This window comes from Halichoerus grypus, chromosome 11 (assembly GCF_964656455.1).
Source record: "Halichoerus grypus chromosome 11, mHalGry1.hap1.1, whole genome shotgun sequence".
In the NCBI taxonomy this organism is placed as follows: Eukaryota; Metazoa; Chordata; class Mammalia; order Carnivora; family Phocidae; genus Halichoerus; species Halichoerus grypus.
In genome coordinates, this window is record NC_135722.1 from 55,532,780 (window position 1) to 55,554,392 (window position 21,613).

The 21,613-nt window shown below is 37.4% G+C and overlaps 1 protein-coding gene across 5 annotated transcripts in view; it reads left to right on the forward strand.

Moving 5' to 3' along the window:
• ACER3 (alkaline ceramidase 3) overlaps positions 1-21,613 on the forward strand; it is a 159,212-nt gene that overhangs the window by 96,758 nt on the left and 40,841 nt on the right. For all 5 annotated transcript variants that reach the window (XM_078058577.1, XM_078058573.1, XM_078058574.1 and 2 more), the window contains 3 exons: positions 3,475-3,527; positions 5,839-5,920; positions 8,883-8,918. In XM_078058577.1, coding sequence (XP_077914703.1) covers positions 3,475-3,527; positions 5,839-5,920; positions 8,883-8,918 — 171 coding nt within the window. The remainder of the gene's footprint in view (positions 1-3,474; positions 3,528-5,838; positions 5,921-8,882; positions 8,919-21,613) is intronic.

A 21,613-nucleotide genomic window follows, 5' to 3' on the forward strand; every position in this document is an offset into this window, starting at 1 on the left:
CCTGATTGCCCTCTCTTACCTTGCCTTTCTCTGGGAAACCACTGTAAAGCATGTCATCCATGCTTTCCCCTTGCTCATTCTGCCTCCTGACTGATGCTGGTGCTTTCCCGTGTGGCCCTGCTTGGCATGGGATGTCGCTTCTTAGGAACTGTGAATAACTATCTTTTCAATGGCAGTCATCTCCTGATCTGTTGGCCTCGCCATACCTGAAAAATAATAAAACCTGTATTTTAAACACACTACCACCACCACTATGAACTGAATTGTGTCCCCTCAGAATTCATATGTTGAATCTCTAGTCCCCTGTATGACAATATTTGGAGATGGGGCCTTAAGATGGTCATTAGGTTTAGATGAGGTTATGAGGTGGGGTTTTCATGATGGGATTAGCACCCTTATAAGAAGAGACCAGAGAGCTTGCTCTCTCTCACTCTCCACCATGTGAGAATACAGTGAGAAGGCAGCCATCTGCAAGCCAAGAAGAGAAACTTCACCAAGCACCAAATCTGTGCCATCATCTTGGACTTCCTAGCCTCCAGAACTGTGAGAAATAAATTCTGTTGTTTAAGGTACCGAGTCTGAGGTATTTTGTCGCTGCCCAACCTGATGGAGACCGCCACCTAGATTAAACCTTTTCAGTGGCTTCCCATTGCTTTTAAGATAAAATTAAGAATCCCTTTCAGCCTAAAACATTTGCCTGATTTATTTGCTGCTTATTTCTCCAGTCTCATTTCATATCCTTTCTCTTCATCATTAATTAAGCTTCAATCACAATGGACATTTTTCAGTTTTTTATTTTTTTTATTTTATTTATTTATTTTTTTTAAAGATTTTATTTATTTATTTGACAGAGAGATAGAGAGAGAGCACAAGTAGGCAGAGAGAGAGGGAGAAGCAGACTCTCCACTGAGCAGGGAGCCCGACGCGGGGCTCGATCCCAGGACCCTGGGATCATGACCTGAGCCAAAGGCAGCCGCTCAACCGACTGAGCCACCCACGTGCCCCCATTTTTCAGTTTTTTAAATTCCCTTCCTGCAAGAGGACCTTTGCACATGATGTTCCCACTGCTTAGGGGTTCTCATCTTCCCCTCAGTCCCTCTTTACCTTACTCATATCCATATTTTCCAGGACTCAGTTTTTGTGTCACTTCTTTAAGGAAAATCGTCATGACTCTTTACATGAGGACCCCTGTTTTTTGGTCATGGTACTCTATACTTTTCCATCATAGCACTTATCATAATTGTAATTAAATATTTATTTGTGCAGTTAACTGTCTAGTGTCTTTCACCCTGGCTAGATTGTCAAGCATCATGAGAGCAAGGGTTATCTTGTCTCCTGCACATAGCATAGTTCCAGGCACATAGTAGGTGCTTAATAAATATTTGTCAAATGAATGAATAAAAGAATGACAACAATTATTTCAACTGCCTTTATAGATTGTATAGCTAGACCTATGGGATAATATGGAGACAGCAGATCTATTTATGTCCTATCCTCCAAATACATGAATAGAAGATCCCCCAAAATGGGCCATTTAAGTACCTCCATACTACATTGTGGAAAGGCCAAATAATGACACAAATATTTTGCTAACACATGAAAACTGAAATAAAGAAGATATAAATGCAAAAGATGTTTAATATAAAGCCAGGAAATTGTGGTTCAGACTTTTAAATAGAGGAATCTTCTGTATTTCATAAACCTTGTGACAGATTTATCTGCAGTATATTGTGATACCATGCCAACTTTTTTGAACATGTGAAGGTGATTCAAGTGAAAGGTTTTGGAGGCAACATAATGTAGAGGTATGCTCCAGAGTCAGTTTAAAATCTGGCTCCATTACTTACTAGCTCTGTGACCTTGAACAAATTACTTAAATTGTCTAAACCTCAGAGTTCTCATCTTGGGATGGAGATAATAGGACCTACCTTAGAATTGTTGTTAAACTTAAATGAGATAATGAATGCAAGACACTTAACCATAAGACCCTGCACATATGCTGCTATTTCATTATTCCAGTAATTTATCAGAATATATTACTTTGTGTAAACTCTCTTCCTTCTTCCTAGAATGTATTTCTCTACCAACCCATTTCATTTCCTGCCACCACCTTCTCTGGCTTCTGTGTCCCCCTTCTTTTGGAATCTTTATATTTAATCACATGTTTTTCATTTCCCTCCCTCACTGGACTATGAGGACATTGACTGCATCTTGTTTTCATTATATCCTCAGCAACTAACACATTGCCTGGTACATAGTAGATATATTATTAAATAATTAATTAAATGCATATCTAGTGAATAAGTAAATTCTATAGGATTGGCTTAAGGATTAGAAATAACCTATCTGCAACATTTAGCTAGTGTCTAGCTTGTAATTTAATACATATAGCTATTATTATTATTGCTAATAACAATATTTTTCAGAAACATATGTTACTTAGATTAACTAAATGACTTTCCCAGCCATTAATACCCCTTCTTATATATATTAGCAGATATTTTATCCATCTTAGGTGTTCTAGGAAAAGGGAAAATGCAAAAGAATATTGATAGGACCCACAGACCAATAGATGGTAGACATCATTCTTTCCTGGAGGTATGATATCATAGTTTGTGGCACTGAATGATCTGAGTGGTCCAGTGAGTCAGGCGTCCTGCTTAGGTGTGTACATTAGGATAGATAGATGGACAAGCTTGTTTGTTCAATGACAGTAAACCAACCCCTATAAGCAGAGGGCGGGGAAAGGTGAAAGAAAGAGGCAGGCCACTCCTGGTTGGTAGGTGGCAGTTTTAATAAGCAGAGAGTACCTATATACAAGGCTTATCTTGGGTGGCAGCAATAGGTCCCCCACCTACCCACCAAATCTTTTTTTTTTTTTTAAGATTTTATTTATTTATTTATTTGACAGAGAGATAGAGAGAGAGTACAGGTAGGCAGAGACGTAGGCAGAGGGAGAGGGAGAAGCAGGCTCTCCGCTGAGCAGGGAGCCCAATGCGGGGCTCAATCCCAGGACCCTGGGATCATGACCCAAGCGGAAGGCACCCGCTTAACCAACTGAGCCACCCAGGAGCCCCTGCCCACCAAATCTTAAAAGTTTGTAAAGAGGCCTTAATTTGGTTTAGTCAAGTATAACGTACAGGTGTTTTCAACACCACATCACTATCTCAAGACTCTGTCCTTGGAACAGCCTCTGGGAACAAGAAAGACAAGCAGAACTCCTCTTCCAAGGATAGCAGGTGAGGAGCCTCCAATCGCCTGGGTCCAGCTCACAGGTCAATTGATGGTCACGTCCTTTCAATGACCTTGCCCAACACTCAGAGTAATTAGATGTTAAATATATGAAAGAATTAGTAAAAGATATTAGATAATAAGAGGTGACTGTCATAATCATTCTGATGTTTTATTTTGATTTGTATAATAATTGCACCTCTACAATATTTAAGTCCTCTTATCTTTCTTTGTTTCTTATAGCTATTGGATGAACTCCCAATGATTTATAGCTGTTGTATATTTGTGTACTGCATGTAAGTACTTATGTTTAAAATTCAGTTGTTTAATATATTTTAAAATTCATTTTCACCTCATAGTAAATTAAGTAATATAGTTAACCCTGTTACATTATACTGGGAGATTGTAATAGTGTAAAAGGTTATAAATTCTGTGATCTCCCTGTGGAGTATAATCTGTCGAAGTTATAATAATGTTGTTTATTAACTTTTATGATCTCAAAACCCTAGGGCCAGTTTAAATATTCTTACTTCAATTTGACTTGTATAATCTGCCTGTCCTTGAGTTATAAATGTAGATAAAAATTTTATATATTATGCCATAAAAATATTTATGTACTTTGTACCTGTAATTGTGGTAGGTATTACACAAATCATCTCTAATTCTTTCAGTTGTGCAAGATAAATGGGTATTATCCCCATTATATAGATGATGAAGTGAAGCACAGAGAGATTTAGTAACTTGTCTAAGGATATAAGCAGAACTTATGCTTAGGTGACTTGCCTAAGGCCATGTAGCTGGTAAGTGTCAGAGTTGGAAATTGAATTACAAATTTAATAAACTTACCTTCTAAGTATGCGCTTAATTCCCTAGCACTAGTACTTAAAATTTCTCTAAACTCTTTATATGATGGTTATCTCTTTTCAATATGATCATTAATACTAGCTCAAGTATATTTTCTTCTTCTTCTTCCCCCTTTTTTTTTTTTTTTTTTTTTTGAGAGAGGGTGGGGAGGCAGAGGGAGAGAGAGAATCCCTAGCAGGCTCCACACTCAGCACAGAGCCTGATGTGGGCTCGATCTCAAGACCCTGAGATCGTGACCAGAGCCGACATCACGAGTCTGATGCTTAACTGATTAAGCCACCCAGGCACCCCAAGAATATTTTTTTCTAAAGATATCTAAAAATCAGAATCATTTGAGAAAATATATTACTTAAAAGAGCTCATCTGGGGGCACCTGGGTGGCTCAGTCGGTTAAGCATCTGCCTTTGGGATCCAGCCACGCGTTGGGCTCCCTGCTCCTCAGGGAGTCTGCCTCTCTCTCTCCCTCTCTCCCTCTGGCCCTCCCCCTGCTCTTGCTCTTTCTTTCTCTCTCTTTCAAATAAATAAATAAAATCTTTAAAAAAAAATAAAAGAGCTCATCTGAAACTTTTTCTGTAAAGGGACAGGTAGTAATTATTTTAGGTGTCATGGGCCTATGGTCTCTGTTGCAGCTCTTCAACTGCTACGGTAGCATTGAAGCAGCCATAGATAATATGTAAACAAATGAGTGTGACTGTTCTGGTAAAATTTTATTTACAAAAACAAGCTTGGGTCTTTGGGCAGTAGTTTGCTGCCCCTGATCTAGAAAAATACTTTCAGGTGAGCTTTTTTAAATGAGTCATCAAGTCGCAGAATTTGAAGGTAAAAGAGATCTTAGAAATCATCTGGGCCAACCACCTTTCTGTAGAGATAAGGAAATAGGAGTTGGGTCCAGTTCCCACAGCCAATTAATGAGTAAACTGAGAACTCTCCTGCTGCTTCTACTAAAACATAGGTTCAAAGGTTGGATACCTAACCAATGGTCAAATATTTGTTCATATTTCCTTATTTACTGAGTATTTGCTAGCCTAGTGATTAGATACATGAGAAAAAGATTTTATCCCTGCACACAGGAGTTCACAGTCTGGTTGAGGAGACCCATAAAGAGACAATTATAATAAAGTGATATTTTCTGTAATAGTGTGCCTTAGTCAGGGATGGCTCATTGCAAGATTTAGAAACCTACTCAAGCCAGCTTGAGTTAAGAGGAATTTATTTAAGGACATGAGGAAATTATATGAAACCCAATAGCAGGAAGTACAGCCTTACTACAACTCAAGGGCAGCTTCTCTCTCCCACCCTTTTTTTCTCCATTCCTTCTTCTCTGCATGGTCTCGTCTTTGAATTTGCTTTATTTTTCCCTCCATGCAGATCACTTCTCTGCTCATTCATCTTCTCGTCCATTCAATTTAGCTGCCTAAATGTCAGCATCAGACTTTCAATCCATAAGGCTTTATACTTTGACTCTCCACATTTAATTGATTCAGTCTCTGACTCCCAAACTCCCAAGTTTTCAGGAGAGAGCTTCTCATTGACCCAGTTTAAGCCAGGTGCCTTCTCCTGATTTCCCCAGCCTCTTGGAGGCTCTAGGTGGTGCAAGTTCCCTGAGATAAGAGTTTGGGTGGGAGGAAATGATGGGCATCACTAGACCCAAAGGTGTGTCTACAAGTGGTAAGACAGCATTCTATTTGTTTTACTAGTTATATATTCTAAAATAAGTTTCTTTCTTTCTCTCTTTTTTAAAAGGTTTGAATGTTTCAAGATGAAGAACTCTGTAAACTACCATCTGCTTTTTATTTTAGTTCTATTCAGTTTAATAGTGACCACAGTAAGTCATATCTTGTTTCTAACAGATTAAGCATGTGATGTGGATTTGAGAATTGTCAGGGTATAGATAGTACTAGAAATGTGGGAATAGATGAACTGGCACAGAGATAGCATGAACCATTAAGATGACCAAAGATGCAACCCTATGGAACACTTCTTTTTTTTTTTTTTTTTTAAAGATTTTATTTATTTATTTGACAGAGAGACAGATAGTGAGAGCAGGAACACAAGCAGGGGGAGTGGGAGAGGGAGAAGCAGGCTTCCCGCCGAGCAGGGAGCCCGATGCGGGGCTTGATCCCAGGACCCTGGGATCATGACCTGAGCCAAAGGCAGATGCTTAACGACTGAGCCACCCAGGCACCCCCACTTCTTTTTTTTTTTTTAACAGAGTTAAAAAAGAGTATATTGTTCGATATTCACAGCCTGTCAGTTTGCAAACTTTCATAATGCCTCAAGATTTCAGTAAGAGTCATCACTTTTAAAAAAAAAACTATATACATTCAAGGTATAAAACATGATGCTTTGATACATAGTGAAATGATTACTCTAGCCAAGCTGATTAACATATCTTCTTGTGTGTGTGTGTGTGTGTGTGTATGTGAGAGAGAGAGAGAGAGATGAGACCACGTGAAATCTATTCTCTTAGTAAATTGCCAGTATTCAACCCAGTATTAACTATAATTACCATGCCGTACATGGGAACACTGACATTTGAGGGTCAGGTAGAAGAAATGGAGCTAGCAAAGGAGACCTAGAATAAGTAATCAGAGATATAGGAAAACAAGAGAGCCCAATATAACAGAGTACAAAGAGATTTCTAGAAGGAATAACAGTATTAGTTGCCTCTGAGAGGATGAGTAAAATAAAGATTGAAGTTTGACCTATAAAAATTTCAATTAAAAGACCCAAGTGACCAGGGCGCCTGGGTGGGTCAGTTGGTTAAACGGCTGCTTTCGGCTCGGGTCATGATCCCAGGGTCCTGGGATCGAGCCCCACATCGGGCGCCCTGCTCAGCGGGGAGTCTGCTTCTCCTCACTCTCCTTCTGTGCTCTCTGTCTCAAATAAATAAATCTTAAAAAAAAAGAGAGAGACTAAAGTCCAGAGAGTTTTAGTGACTTGCCTGGCCAGCCAAGTTTATATGGAGAATTGGTGGCAGAGTCAAAACTGGACCCCTTTGTAAGTTCAGAACTGATGTGGTCAGAATTACAGGCTTGGGAGTCAGTCAGATCTGAGTTTGGACCAACACTGTTACTTAATAACTGGGAACCTAGGGCAAGTTACTTAATCTCCCTGCGTTAATTTGCTCATTTGTAAAATGAAGATAATAACAGCATACATTTCATATTAGTTGTAAAAATTAATACCTGGCACACAATAAGGACTCCATAATTCTTTTTTTTTTTTTTTTTTCATTTTATTTTTTAAATTTAGGACTCCATAATTCTTTTGCCTTAAAAAAATATCTTTAAGAGGCATGTCCTTTTGCATTTCTTTTATTAATAGCAGTGGTAATATGAAACTATGCAAAGGGAAATTAGTATTTTGAAACAACACATTTCAGAGATGAAAAGCATTCTTCCTTACTGGGTTTAGAGTTACAGATATATAGTGTCTCATATACATCTTACTATTAAAGCTCTATGGATGCTTAAAGGAAATAATCTGCTCTTACTGTGTGATGGTAGGAACTTCCTCCCAAAATAAGAAATTTTGTAGCTGAATTGAAAAATTACATAAAATTTTTGTGAGGTCAGCTCTACATTAAATGAGGATATAGAGATATCTAAGCACAGCGTTTGCTGTCAAAGAGATGACTGCCTTGCAGGGGAGAGAAACAAACCAATAAATTATATGATGTTTATACATGGTCAGTGAGGGCACAAAGGAGGGTGAATGGCTGCTCCTGCTGAATGGAGAAAGGACCAGGAAAGGCTTCAAGAAAGAGGGATAGTTTGAGCGGGATCTTAGAAGATGAATGTTTGCCAGCAGGGGAAGATTTCTGAACAAACTAAAGAGCAGCATGTTTAAAGATGTGGAAGCACTGTACTTTCTGGAGCCTAGGATGAAAAAGGGACAAGAGGAGAGCAGTGAGGCCAGGCAGAAAGTCAGGAGTGAAATCATGGAAAGCTTTGAAATTTGGACTTTGTCTTGTAAGTGATGGGAGCCATTTCAGGATTATGATTTGAATTTTGATTCCTCTCTACCATGTCATTTTAAAGGCATACTCCTACAGGGCAGTAAATGCATGCTAAAGCCTAAATAGGCATTGAACTTAATCACCCAAATGATATTGGAGCCTAAAACTAGGATATGTGTAATTGGGAATGCATTTAGGTGATGAGTTATGCATCTAGGTGAGTGTGTTAGAGGTTTTGGAAGTAAAAGAAAGCACAAGAAATTTGTTTTAAATGTTTTCAGTTACTGAGCATGCATTATATGCTAAATACTTTCATGTATTTTATTTAGCTTATTATTCCTCACCACTGTTACTCCCATTACCCAGATAAGGAAAAAATGAGTCTTTTGGTTAAGTGATTTGCTCAAGGTCTGTAGCAAGTAAGTGGCAGACTCTGAAATTTATCACCTGTCAGTCCAGTGTTCTTTGTGTTGTAGAAAAAATGTGTTATAGACATTGTCAACAGAACATCTTCACCCCTCCTAACTGTGTACCTTTGCCCTTCCTTGATGCTGATGTAGAAGCTAAGAGGCCAGAGTAATCTACTATAGCTTTGAAACATTTAGTTTACCATGGTAAAGCTAGCACTGGGGGAGACCCACCTGTAGGTACTAGCCATTCTGTGGCACGCCACCTAATCTGATTGGTTTTACATGGCTAGAGTCAGATCTAAGTAGCAGGACTAGGGAAGCAAGAGAGGTTTGGGATTTGCAGAATGGTTGGAATAAGTTTTCTTCCCCTTCAATAACGCACTTCATTCACATGTGTTTCTTTTAATATTTTGTAGGTTTACCTTAAGGTAAAGGAGCCTATATTCCATCAGGTAATTTTAAAAAATTATTACACACTTGATTGTTTAACAGTACTTGCCTGCATTGTGTTTCCCTTTCTGGTAAATTATATGTGATACAGTTTCTGAAAATGAAATGGTAGATGTCCTATGAAAGTGTTTAAAACAGAGTTTGCAAACTCAAGTGCCTAAAGGATGCCAATGCCCAGGCCCGGCTGGCTTTGGTAGTCAGTAATGCACGTGTAGCATTGCTCTTACAAGAAAAAAAGAGAAAGCATGCATGCACATACACATACAAGGTCCTTTTTATGACATTATTTTCTAGAAAAGATAGACTGAAAATTCCTTGAATATTTCCCCTCCTAATATTTTATGAGTTTTTTAATGTGGGAGGTTATTTACATTGAGGAAAGCAGACATAGGAAACTTTGCTGTAGAAAATAATGATTATCCCATAATGAAACCAGAGGAAAATAAAGTAGCAGACCCTAAATAAAGAGAGCCATTGTTAATTGAGTGCTATCATGTGCCTGGTGCTATGACCATTACTGCACAGACTCTAATCTCCCCAGCAGTCCTACAAATCAGGGATTACTGTTCACATTTTTTTTTTTTTTTTAAGATTTTATTTATTTATTTGAGAGAGAGAGTGAGAGAGAGAAAGAGCACAAGAGGGGGGAGCAGGAGAGGGAGAAGCAGACTCCCTGCTGAGCAGGTAGCCCGATGCGGGATTCGATCCCGGGACTCCAGGATCATGACCTGAGCCGAAGGCAGTCGCTTAACCAACTGAGCCACCCAGGCGCCCTACTGTTCACATTTTAAAGGAAATGAGCTCAGAGATACTGAGAATTTGCCCAGCAGTTACACAGTTATTAAGGGGCAGAGCCAGGATTGTAACCTAGATTTGTTTGACTCCTATCACAATTCTTTTAACAAACTAGAAAACAAACAAACAAACAATAAATAAGGACACATTTCAGGAGTATCAGAAGCCTTGTAGTTTTAGAATATTTTGTGCTTTTATAAAAAGTAAGTGTTCCTGTATCTTTTTAAACTTAAGCTAGATAATAATCATCTAACTGAAACCGGTTTCTTAAATTCCAAAACTACATTATTGTGCCTTGCTTTTCTATAGGCGAGTCTAAAGTCAGTATTACAAGAGAGGACATCCTCACTTTCCTGTTTATTTTAGCTTGAAGTATGTCATTATGGAATTACCTCTTTATTTAGAAAGATTTATTGAGGTGTGCCTGGGTGGCTCAGTTGTTAAGCATCTGCCGTTGGCTCAGGTCATGACCCCCAGGGTCCTGGGATCAAGCCCCACTCCCTGCTCAGCAGGGAGCCTACTTCTCCCTCTGCCTGCTGCTCTCCCTACTTGTGCACTCTCTCTCTCTCTCTCTGTCAAATAAATAAATAAAATCTTTAAAAAAAAAAAAAAAGATTTATTGACACACTGTAGAGGATGAAGTTTATATGAAGAATACTTCACTTTTATAAATTTCTTATTTGTCTTTATAAGAAAGAAAAATCATAAGCACAAAAAAACAAAATTCGGAAATTTGGGGTTAATTTTTGTTAGTTTATGATCAATTTTCCATTTTGTGTTTTAGACCTATTTTACAGTGTGTTTATGTAATAAAAGTAACAAACTATTCATCTAACTTCCCATGCTGCAACTCTCATGTGTTTTTTCAGTAATACATATTTTCTTTTCTGTAGATAGTGGTAAATGTTTGCTAATAGGAAGGGAGGGAGGGAGGATGAAAGCTTACAGCTATGGGTTATATACTAGGCCTCTCAGGAGGGAAGTGAAGAAGTAGAGGAATGGTAGGGGGAAGTGGGTAAGTAGTCTGAAGGTAGAAGACATTCATTCATTCAACAGATGTCCACTGTGTACATTCTCAGTACCAAATTCTGAGGTTGAAGTTGGAAATAGGCAGTGGAGCAAAAATTTCAGTATCTAAAATCAGGCAGACCTGGATTCAAATCGAGTCTCTACTTACTAACTGTATACCCTGGACAAGTACTCAACTTCTTTGAGCTTTGGTTTCCTCATTATTCCACAACCACTTTTTAAAGCCTTCAGTATGCCAGGTGCTGGACTAGGCATAAGAGAAGTACTAGTGAATAAAATAATGGGGTCTCTGCTCTTGAGGAGCTCACTATACTGTATCTCTAAAATTGGTATAATAATCTCCTAAGGTTGTCTGAAGATTAAATGAGGTGATGCTGGGGTGCCTGGCTGGCTCAGTCAATAGAGCATGTGACTCTTCATCCCAGGGTTGTAAGTTCGAGCCCTATGTTGGGTGTAGAAATGACTTAAAAATAAAATCTTTTGAAAAATAAGATAAATTTAAAAATAAATGAGATAATGCATATAAAGCCCCTACCACATGGTAAGCAGTCAGTAAATGTTAACTAATATTAATAAACCAAGGCAAGTAAGACATGGTTACTGGTCTCAAGGAGCTCACTGGATAGATAGACTTGTAAAAAAAAGTATTTATAGTATAGTATGTAAAAGCAGTGCTAATGTAGACAAGGGTGCAGTCTGTCTGCTTAGATGACTCAGGATAGGATTACAAAATATAACTATTGCATATAGCTAAATTATTACTTCCTCTAATATTGAAAAACAAAATAGGGAAGATGGCCTACTATTGTAATACAGTAGTATTTCTCGCTATTTGTAATGTTTTATTTGAAGAGGTCTTTGCCCCAAAGTCTAATCTGGAATATTCTTTGCTGTCCTGTTAAGTAATTAGAATTGATTTTCTTCTTTTTAAAAAAGTAAGCTCCACACCCAACGTGGGGCTTGAACTCACAACCCTGAGATCAAGAGCTGCATGCTCTACTGACTCATCCAAGCCAGGTGAGCCAGGTGCCCCAGAATTGATATTTTTTATTTATACTTAATGGCTTAAAAAAAATCTATTCCTAATTAGTTTCTGAGTATCATTCTTAAGAAAAGAGAACTGCTTTTTCTGAGAATCTTCTTTTTGTCTAAGTTTGTGGAATATCGCTCTCATTCTTTTATATCACTGTTGATCTTATATGCAGAAATTTGGAAAAATTGTTTTGAAATTTGTAATTAGAAAAATTGTTTTGGAATTTGTGGCTAAATTTACAGTAAGTTTCAAGATCTTAGAAATAATGGAAAAGGAGGGAGGAGCAATGTTATCTAATATAAAGGAACTCTGGCTTGAGAGTTTGGAATTTTGATTTCTTACCACTTTGATTTCTTAAAGTTTGGAATCTCAATTTCTTGCCACTTTGTTATCCATGCACATGCTGTGCCTGTTCTTCAGTTTCCTCATTATAAAATGTTTAAAACAAGGAGAGGTTTTCTTTCAACAAGGATAATATAAAAATACTACATAAGGTAAAGCACAAGGCAATAAATACGGTAATAGTGTGACAATAAAGTACATATGAAGGTGTAAGATTATGGGGTTAAGTTTCTGCCTATGATAATCACAGAAAGCTTCTGAAAGGAGATATTTGAGTAGGGACTAGATAGATAAGTGGTGGTGGAAGGAAAGAGTTAATAAACACTTTAAAAGTATCTGTCACAGCCAGGATGATTGTCTTGTTAACCAGATTAGCTTCCCTGAAGGAGAAAGTACTGATTAACAGTTTTACTTTACTGTATTAAATCCAAGGTGATCCACACATCTCCAAAAGAGAGCCAAATACTATTTATTTAATTTGATGGCCTTGCAAAGGGTAATACTAGAATCATATGCCAGCCACATTCAGTAGAAATACTAATATATTTTAAGTAAGAAAGCAACAACAAAAAAGGTATACATGAAAATAGGTTAAAAGAACTTTTAAGAAGTTAGTGAACCTTCTTTAAGCCAATTGATTAATCAATAATTGGATATCTCAGATGAGATTTAAAATCTTCCTGCCAAAGTAGATGTCTCCTAGAGATTATTTCTAGACAGGACACATCAGTATTTTACTACTCTCCCTTCTAACTTAACCCTCAAGGTTTTTAAGAAAGAATGTATTATATAAACAGATTGAAAAACAGGAACTTAAGCAGATTTATTTAAATTTTATTCTGTTATTTTTTTTAAGGACTTTATTTATTTGACAGAGAAAGCACAAGCAGAGGGAGCGGCAGGGAGAGGGAGAAGCAGGCTCCCCGCCGAGCAGGGAGCCCAATGCAGGGCTCGATCCCAGGGCCCTGGGACCAGGACCTGAGTCGAAGGCAGACGCTTAACCAACTGAGCCACCCAGGCTCCCCCTGTTATGTTTTATTTGTGCCATTTTATCACAAATTAGGGATATAAGGAACTTACTATGTATGCACACTTGGAAAAGAAGCTGACATTTTTTAGTATCTGCTACGTGCTGAGTATTATATATTCTTTCATATAGTTTTTTTTAAAGATTTATTTATTTGACAGAGAGAGAGAGATAGCAAGCGAGAGAGCACAAGCAGGGGGAGGAGCAGGCAGAGGGCAAAGGAGAAGCAGGCTTCCCGCTGAGCAGGGAGCCTGATGCGGGGTTCCATCTCAGGATCCTGAGATCATGATCTGAGCTGAAGGCAGAGGCTTAACTGACTGAGCCACCCAGGCACCCCTCTTTCATATAGTTTATATAGATTGACTTACCTATTATCTTACTAAATATCAATAAACCTGTATAGGGGCGCCTGGGTGGCTCAGTCGTTAAGCGTCTGCCTTCGGCTCAGGTCATGATCCCAGGGTCCTGGGATCGAGCCCCACATCGGGCTCCCTGCTCCGCGGGAAGCCTGCTTCCCCCTCCCCCACTCCCCCTGCTTGTGTTCCCTCTCTCGCTGTGTCTTTCTCTGTCAAATAAATAAATAAAATCTTAAAAAAAAAAAAAAAAAACCTGTATAGAAATTACCATCTTCATTTTATTTTGTTTTATTTTTTTTGAAGATTTTATTTATTTACTTGACAGAGAGAGACACAGAGAGAGAGAAGGAACACAAGCGGGGGGAGTGGGAGAGGGAGAAGCAGGCTTCTAGCAGAGCAGGGAGCCCGAAGCGGGGCTCGATCCCAGGACCCTGGGATCATGACCCAAGCCGAAGGCAGACACCTAATGACTGAGCTACCCAGGCGCCCCACCATCTTCATTTTATAGGTGAGATAACTGAGAGCCAGAAAGGTTAAATAATTTGTCCAGTGTTTCTCACCTAGTCACTAGCAGTGCTGAAAATTGAACCCAGGTCTTTTTTATTCCAAAGCCCATATTCCTTCCTTTTTTTTTTTTTAAGATTTATTTTATTTTATTTATTTGACAGAGAGACAGCTTTTATAGCTGGACATATTGTTGGCTAAATAAAATCAGTCTTCTATTAAGACAAAAAATAAATAAAAGGAGAGATTGGATACTGAGTGGGTCACTAGCAGGGTCTGCCACAGATCCTAGGAGAGAATCAGAATGTATGGGGTGGAGGTACTTGTGGAAAGAAGAAAATTAATTTGGAAAAGCCTCAGTGCACTGCCAGAGAGTATAGGTTCAAACTTACCTATTATTTGATGTGTTTAACAGACTCCTTGAACAATCCATTCCCCTTGACTTCTGTATGGTGATGATTCCTAAATCTCGTTTCTTCAGCTTAGATTTTTTCTTCTAAGATTTAGACCCAGATATCTAACATCTGTTCTCAGAGATATCTACATGGATATCTCACTGACACCTCAAACTCTGAACATATCTAGAAATGAAATCACCATTTTTCTCTCCAGTATTTCTTCTCTTTCTGTATTCCCTAACCCAAGGAACAATTTCACCATGCATCTAACTGCTAAAGTCATAAACCAGGCCATTGTTGACTTTCCCAACTCTTCCCACCTGCCATATCAAATTATTATCAGTCCAAGCCCTAAATAGCTCTCTAATCTGTTTCTCTCTATTCCCACTGATATTACCCTGGTTCAGGCCCCATTACCTAGGTTACCTGTCATTGGTTGGTTTTCCATTGGTTTTGACTCCCTCTAATTCATTCTCCATCCAGCAAGAGAGGGACATGAGTGATCATGTTGCACTATCACTGAAACTTCCATTGACTTCCCTTTTTTATAAGGTAAAGTTCAACTCAACATGACTTGAAAAGCCAGACTTGACCTCTGGTTTTACCTTTCTGACTTCATTTTTCCCACTCTTCCCTCCAGCAATATATTCTAGACATACTTTCTTTTTTCCTATAAGCAATGTCAGTTACCTTCTTCCAGCTCCAATCGCTCTCTCTCTCTCTCTTTTTTTTTTTTTTGAGAGAGAGAGAGAAAGCACGTGCACAGGGGGTGGGGAGGGGCAGAGGGAGAGGGAGAGAGAGAATCTCAAGCAGGCTCCACACCCAGAGCACACCTTGACACAAGGGCTTGATCTCAAGACACAAGATCATGACCTGAGCCGAAATCAAGAGTCCAACACTTAATTGACTGAACCACCCAGGCACCCCTTTTCTAGCTTCTCTTAATAATATTTCAGTGATTATTAATGATGTTTCTAGTAATGCTTCAATTATAAAATTAAAAATCATATCCTCCATAAAAGTCTTTCCGATCTGCGTAAGTCTAGGTGGCTTTCATATATGCTTACAAAGTACTCTGTACAGTCCCTGTCACAGAGTTTAAATACTACATTTTTAATTGCCTGATTACTTACCTCTTTCCACACTAGGTTGTAATTGCTGTGAGGGCAGGGATCATGCCTTCCTTGTTCACCATTAGAGCATCATGGCTGCATTTGTGGATTTAATCTGGCAGTCAGCCTCTAATCAGGTTTAATCTAATGCTGTGTTTACTTAGCTCTGTAAAGGGATACATGGTAGAGAATACAGCAGGTATAACATTTTCATCTTATCAGGAGATCCAGAGCTATTTATATGTACAGATTCTTTTGCCCTCTCATCCACATAAGTTATGTACAGCTGCCAGGGATGAGAGCTAAGTGTTGTGGAGGTCATTATAACACATAGAAGCTACAGTCCCTTTTTCCTACCATTCTTTATAATGAGCACCTTTCATACTGTACTCATGCAGGCCCAAAGCCTCCAACCTAGGTGCAGTCCTTCACAACCAAAGCAGACATAACATTTTCCATTTATCTTAACTCTTGTATTCAAGGCTGGGAGACTGAGGTCATTCTTAACCAGGCCTACATCAAGACGATGCTTGATATTTATCCTTTACTCCACACCATTATATCCTCAGGGTCTAATACAATGCTTAATAAATATTTGTTGGAGTCTACTGTTACAGAGAGACTACAAGTAGTAGGCAGGAGTCATATCAAGGCTTTATAAAAGAGTCCACCTGAAATATAAAGATATAGAAAGGTTGAAAGTGAAAGTATGGAAAAGCATATATACCATGCAAACACTAAGCATAATTGTGTTATATGTATATGTGGTATAGTTGTTTTATTACAGAACAAAATAGACTTTAAGGGAAAAACATTTCTCTTGTTAAGAAGGGTTTATTTCATAGTGTTAAAAATACTCAGTTCATCAGAAAATTGTAATAATTTAAAATTTCTATGTGTCTCTAATACATTATAATGTCCCAAATATATAATGCAAAAATTGACAGAACTAAAAGAAAAAAATAGACAAATCTATAATTTTAGGTGATTTTAATACATACCTCTCAGTAATTGATATAAGATGTAAAATATTTAAACAGCATGTTTAAGAAACTTGACCCATGGGGGCTCAGCCAGTTGGGCAGCCAACTCTTGATTTTGGCTCAGGTCATGATCTCAGGGTCCTGGGATCCAGCCCCATGTCAGGCTCCCCACTCAGCAGGGAGTCTGCTTGAGGATTCTCTCCTTCCCTCTCCCTCTACCCCCCTCCCCGCTCATGCACTCTCTCTTTCCCTGAAATTAATTAATTAACTAATTAAAAAGAAACTTGACCCATAAGCCAAATGTAAAATACTGCATCCAACAATTGCAGAAGCACATTTTTTTCAAACCCTTAGAGAACATTTACAAAAATTGACCATATACTTGCCCATGTACCATCTTAAATTTCAAAGGATTAGAATCAGAATATAATTTCTAACTGTAATGCAATTATGTTAAATATAAGTAATATAATTCTAAATAACACATGGATCAAAGAAATCATAGATATTGGAAAGTACTTTGAATTGAATCATAATGAAAATAAATACATGTTACAACTTGTAGGACTCTCCAAAATTAATATTTGGAGAGAAATATCTAGCCTTAAAATGTGTATACCAAAAAAAAAAAAAGAGGAAGAAGAAGAAGCAGAAAGGCCTAAAAGGGGGAGTTTGGGCATATATTTCAAGAAACAAGGGAAAGATAAAAAGCAAAAATGAATACAGTAGAAAACAAATATACTATAGAGAAAATTAGCAAAGCCATAAGTTGCTTCTTCAAAAAGACAAGTAAAATTAACGTATATCCTTAGCGAATTTGATCAAGGAGGAAAAAGGCAAGCACAAGTAATATCAGAAATGAAAGGGGGAGATCACATCAAATCCTAGAGGCATTAAAAAATTAATTGAATATTATGAAGGACTTTATGCCATTAAATTTAAAGTTGTATTTTTTTAAGTAGACAGATTTTCTAGAAGTATAACCTGCAGAGACTTAATAAAGAATAGAAAATCTGAAATGCCCTATAACCATTAAAAGTAATTGAATCAGTAGTCAGAAATCTTCCCACAAATATAACTTCACTAGAATATTCAACCACACAGTAAAAGAAGAAATAATGCCAGTCTTAAACAGATTCTTATAGAGAACAGAACAAAAGGGACAGATGCTCTCCAACTCATGTATGAGGTTAGCAAAACTTTAATACCAGTAAGAACAGTAGGAAAGAGTTAAAATTAATTAGGCAGAAGTCCTAAGCGAAATATTTGCAAACCAAATCCACCACACACACACACACGATAAAACATCATGCCTAAGTTGGTTATATCCCAGGAGTATTAACTAGTATCAGAAAATCATATTAATGGGGCGCCTGGGTGGCTCAGTCGTTAAGCGTCTGCCTTCGGCTCAGGTCATGATCCCAGGGTCCTGGGATCGAGCCCCACATCGGGCTCCCTGCTCCGTGGGAAGCCTGCTTCTCCCTCTCACACTCCCCTTGCTTGTGTTCCCTCTCTCTGTGTGTCGCTCTCTGTCAAATAAATAAATAAAAAATCTTTTATTTATTTATTTATTTATTTATTTATTTGAGAGAGAGAGAATGAGAGAGCGCAAGCACATGAGAGGGGGGAGGGTCAGAGGGAGAAGCAGACTCCCTGCCGAGCAGGGAGCCCGATGCGGGACTCGATCCAGGGACTCCAGGATCATGACCTGAGCCGAAGGCAGTCGCTTAACCAACTGAGCCACCCAGGCGCCCTAAATAAAAAATCTTTAAAAAAAAAAACCATATTAAAACATTAAATGACAAAAGTTGTGTAATTATTTCAAGAGATGCAGAAAAAAGTATTTGATAAAATATATTAATTCATTATTTAAAAAAACAGCAAATTATAAATAAAAAAGATCTTCTTAATCTGATAAAGATTATTTTAAAAAAAATTTTTTTTAAGCCTACAGCCAATATTACACTTAGTCTTGAACCAGTGAAAGTTTTCCCTGAGCATGAATTAGCAAAGCTTGTTATCAGCAGTTCTATTCACATTGTACTGGAGGGTTTGGCTTGCTTAGTTTGGCAGGAAAAAGAAATTAAAATTATTAAGTTTAAAAGAATGAAATAAAACTATAAATATCACAAGTGATACACAAATGTATACATAGAAAATCGAAAGAATCTATAGATAAATTACTAAAATTTGAAGAGATTTTTAAAAAGTCACATGATATAAAAACAGTGTACAAAAAATGGTTGTATTTATATATATAAAACAGCATCAAACAGGTAGAAAATATTTTTGAAAGTACTACTTAACAATAATCATCTAAGTATATGAAGTACTTTGGACTAAATCTAACATAAATATCTAAGACTTATAAATGGAAGAAGTGATAAAACATTTGAAGACATTAAAGAGTACCTAAGTAAATGGATAATTATGCCATCATTACAAGACACAGACAACACTAATCATTTATCTTAAAATTAAGAATTTGGGTTCATCAAAAAACATCATGAGTGAAAACATAATGCTATAGAGTGGACTAAGATATTCACAACACAACACAAACAAATAAACAAAAAAATATATTTACAGCACATATTACCAAGTGAAGACTAGTATAAAGACCTCCTACAAACCAATAAAAGTAGAAGACCCAATAGAAAAATGGACAAGAGATTTTAAGAGATACTTAACAAAAGATTGTGTTCAGATGGCCAATAAACATGTGAAATGGTGCTCAATCTATAAGTCATCATGGAAGGAAAAATTAAAAACACACTGAGATGCTACTACAAACCCAACAGAATGGCTAAAATGAAAAAGACTACAGTATCAAGTGCTCACTGCAAGGATGTTAAGCAACCATCATACACTATTGGTGGGAGTGTTAATTGGCATAACCACTTTGGAAAACAGTTTGTGTAAACTACTAAAATTGAAATTATGCATACTGTGATCCAACAATTTAGTTCCTAGGCTTAGGGTTGAATAGAAATCTCTGAACATGTATACCAAGAATACATATTAAAGTGATTATAGCAGGGTTATTATAGATATCTAACATTGGACCCTAATGTCCAGCAGCAGTAGAATGGATATATAAAATAACCATATTCAATGCAATGGGAAAAAGTCTCTTCAACAAATAATGTTGGGGAAAACTGGACAGCTATTTGCATAGGAATGAAACTGGACCACTGTCTATATCATACACAAAAATAAACTCAAAATGGATTAAAGACCTAAATGTGAGACCTAAAACCATAAAAATCCTAGAAGAGGGCATAGGCAGTAATTTCTCTGACATTGGCCATAGCAACATTTTTCTAGATATGTCTCCTAAGGCAAGGGAAGCAAAAGCAAAAATAAACTGTTGGGACTACATCAAAATAAAATGCTTTTGCACAACAAAGGAAAAACCATCAATAAAACAGAAAGACAACTTACTGAATGGGAAAATATATTTGAAAGTGGTATATCCAATAAGGGGTTAATATCCAATATATAAAGAATTTACACAACTCAATTACAGAAAAAACAAATAATCCAATTAAAAACTGGGCAGAAGACATGAACAGACATTTCTCCAAAGAAGATCTACAGATGGCCAACAGACCCATGAAAAGATGCTCAACATCACTCATCATCAGGGAAATGCAAATCAAAACCACAATGAGATATCACCTCACATATGTCAAAATGGCTAAAATCAACAATACAAGAAACAACAGGTGGTAGCAAGGATGTGGAGAAAAAGGAACCCTCATGCACTGTTGGTGGGCATGCAAACTGGTGCAGCAACTGTGAAAACAATATGGAAGTTCTCAAAAAGTTAAAAATAGAATTACTGGGAGCTCCTATCTGGCTCAGTCAGTGGAGCATGGGACTCCTGATCTCAGGGTTGTGAGTTCAAGCCCCATATGGGGTGTAGAGATTACTAATAAAATAAAATCGTGAAAAAAAAATTAGAATTACTGTATGATCCAGTAATTCCACTACTGAGTATTTACCCAAAGAAAATGAAAATATTTTTTTTTTTTTTAAGATTTTATTTATTTGCGAGAGAGACAATGAGAGACAGAGAGCATGAGAGGGAGGAGGGTCAGAGGGAGAAGCAGACTCCCTGCTGAGCAGGGAGCCTGATGTGGGACTCGATCCCGGGACTCCAGGATCATGACCTGAGCCGAAGGCAGTTGCTTAACCAACTGAGCCACCCAGGCGCCCGAAAATGAAAATATTAACTTGAAAAGATATATGCACCTCTGTGTTTATTGAATCATTTTTTACAGTAACCAAATTATGGAAGCAGCCCAAGTGTCCATCCACTGATGAATGGATAAAGAAGTGGTATATATACAATGGAATATTACTCAGCCATAAAGAAGAATGAACCATTGCCATTTGCAACAAAATGGGTGGACCCAGAGTATAAGGCTAAGTGAAATAAGTCAGAGAAAGACAAATACCATATGATTTCACTAATATGTGGAATTTAAGAAACAAAAAAAAAGAAAAAAGAAAAAACAGACTCTTAACTATAGAGAACAAACTTATGGTTACCAGAGGGGAGGGGGAAGGGAGATGGGTGAAATAGGTGAGGGGGATTAAGAGTACGCTATGATAAGCATTGAGTAATGTATAGAATTGTTGAATAGTGATTCAACAATTGTGATATTGTTGAATTACAATAGTGATATTGTACACCTGAAACTAATTTAACACTGTTAATTATACTGGAATTAATAGGACAAAAAAAAGAATAAAAGAACGTAACTGAATTTGGAGACAGGTCCTTGAAAGAGTTAAGGTAAAATGAGGTCATATGGATAGGCCCTAATCCAATATGACTAGTGTCCTTAAAAAGAGAGATTAGGACACAGTTATATACAGAAGAAGATCATATGAAGACATCAGAAAAAGATGACCATCTACAAGCCTAAAAGAAAGTCCGTGAGAGGAAACCAAACTTGCTGGCACCTTTATCTTGAATTTCTAGCCTCCAGAATTATAAGGAAATAAATTTCTGTTGTTTAAGCAAAAAAAACCTAAAGTAATTTTTGCAATAATTATTACCTATTCATTGAAATAGGTCCCTCAATATTAGAAGGATATAACGAATAA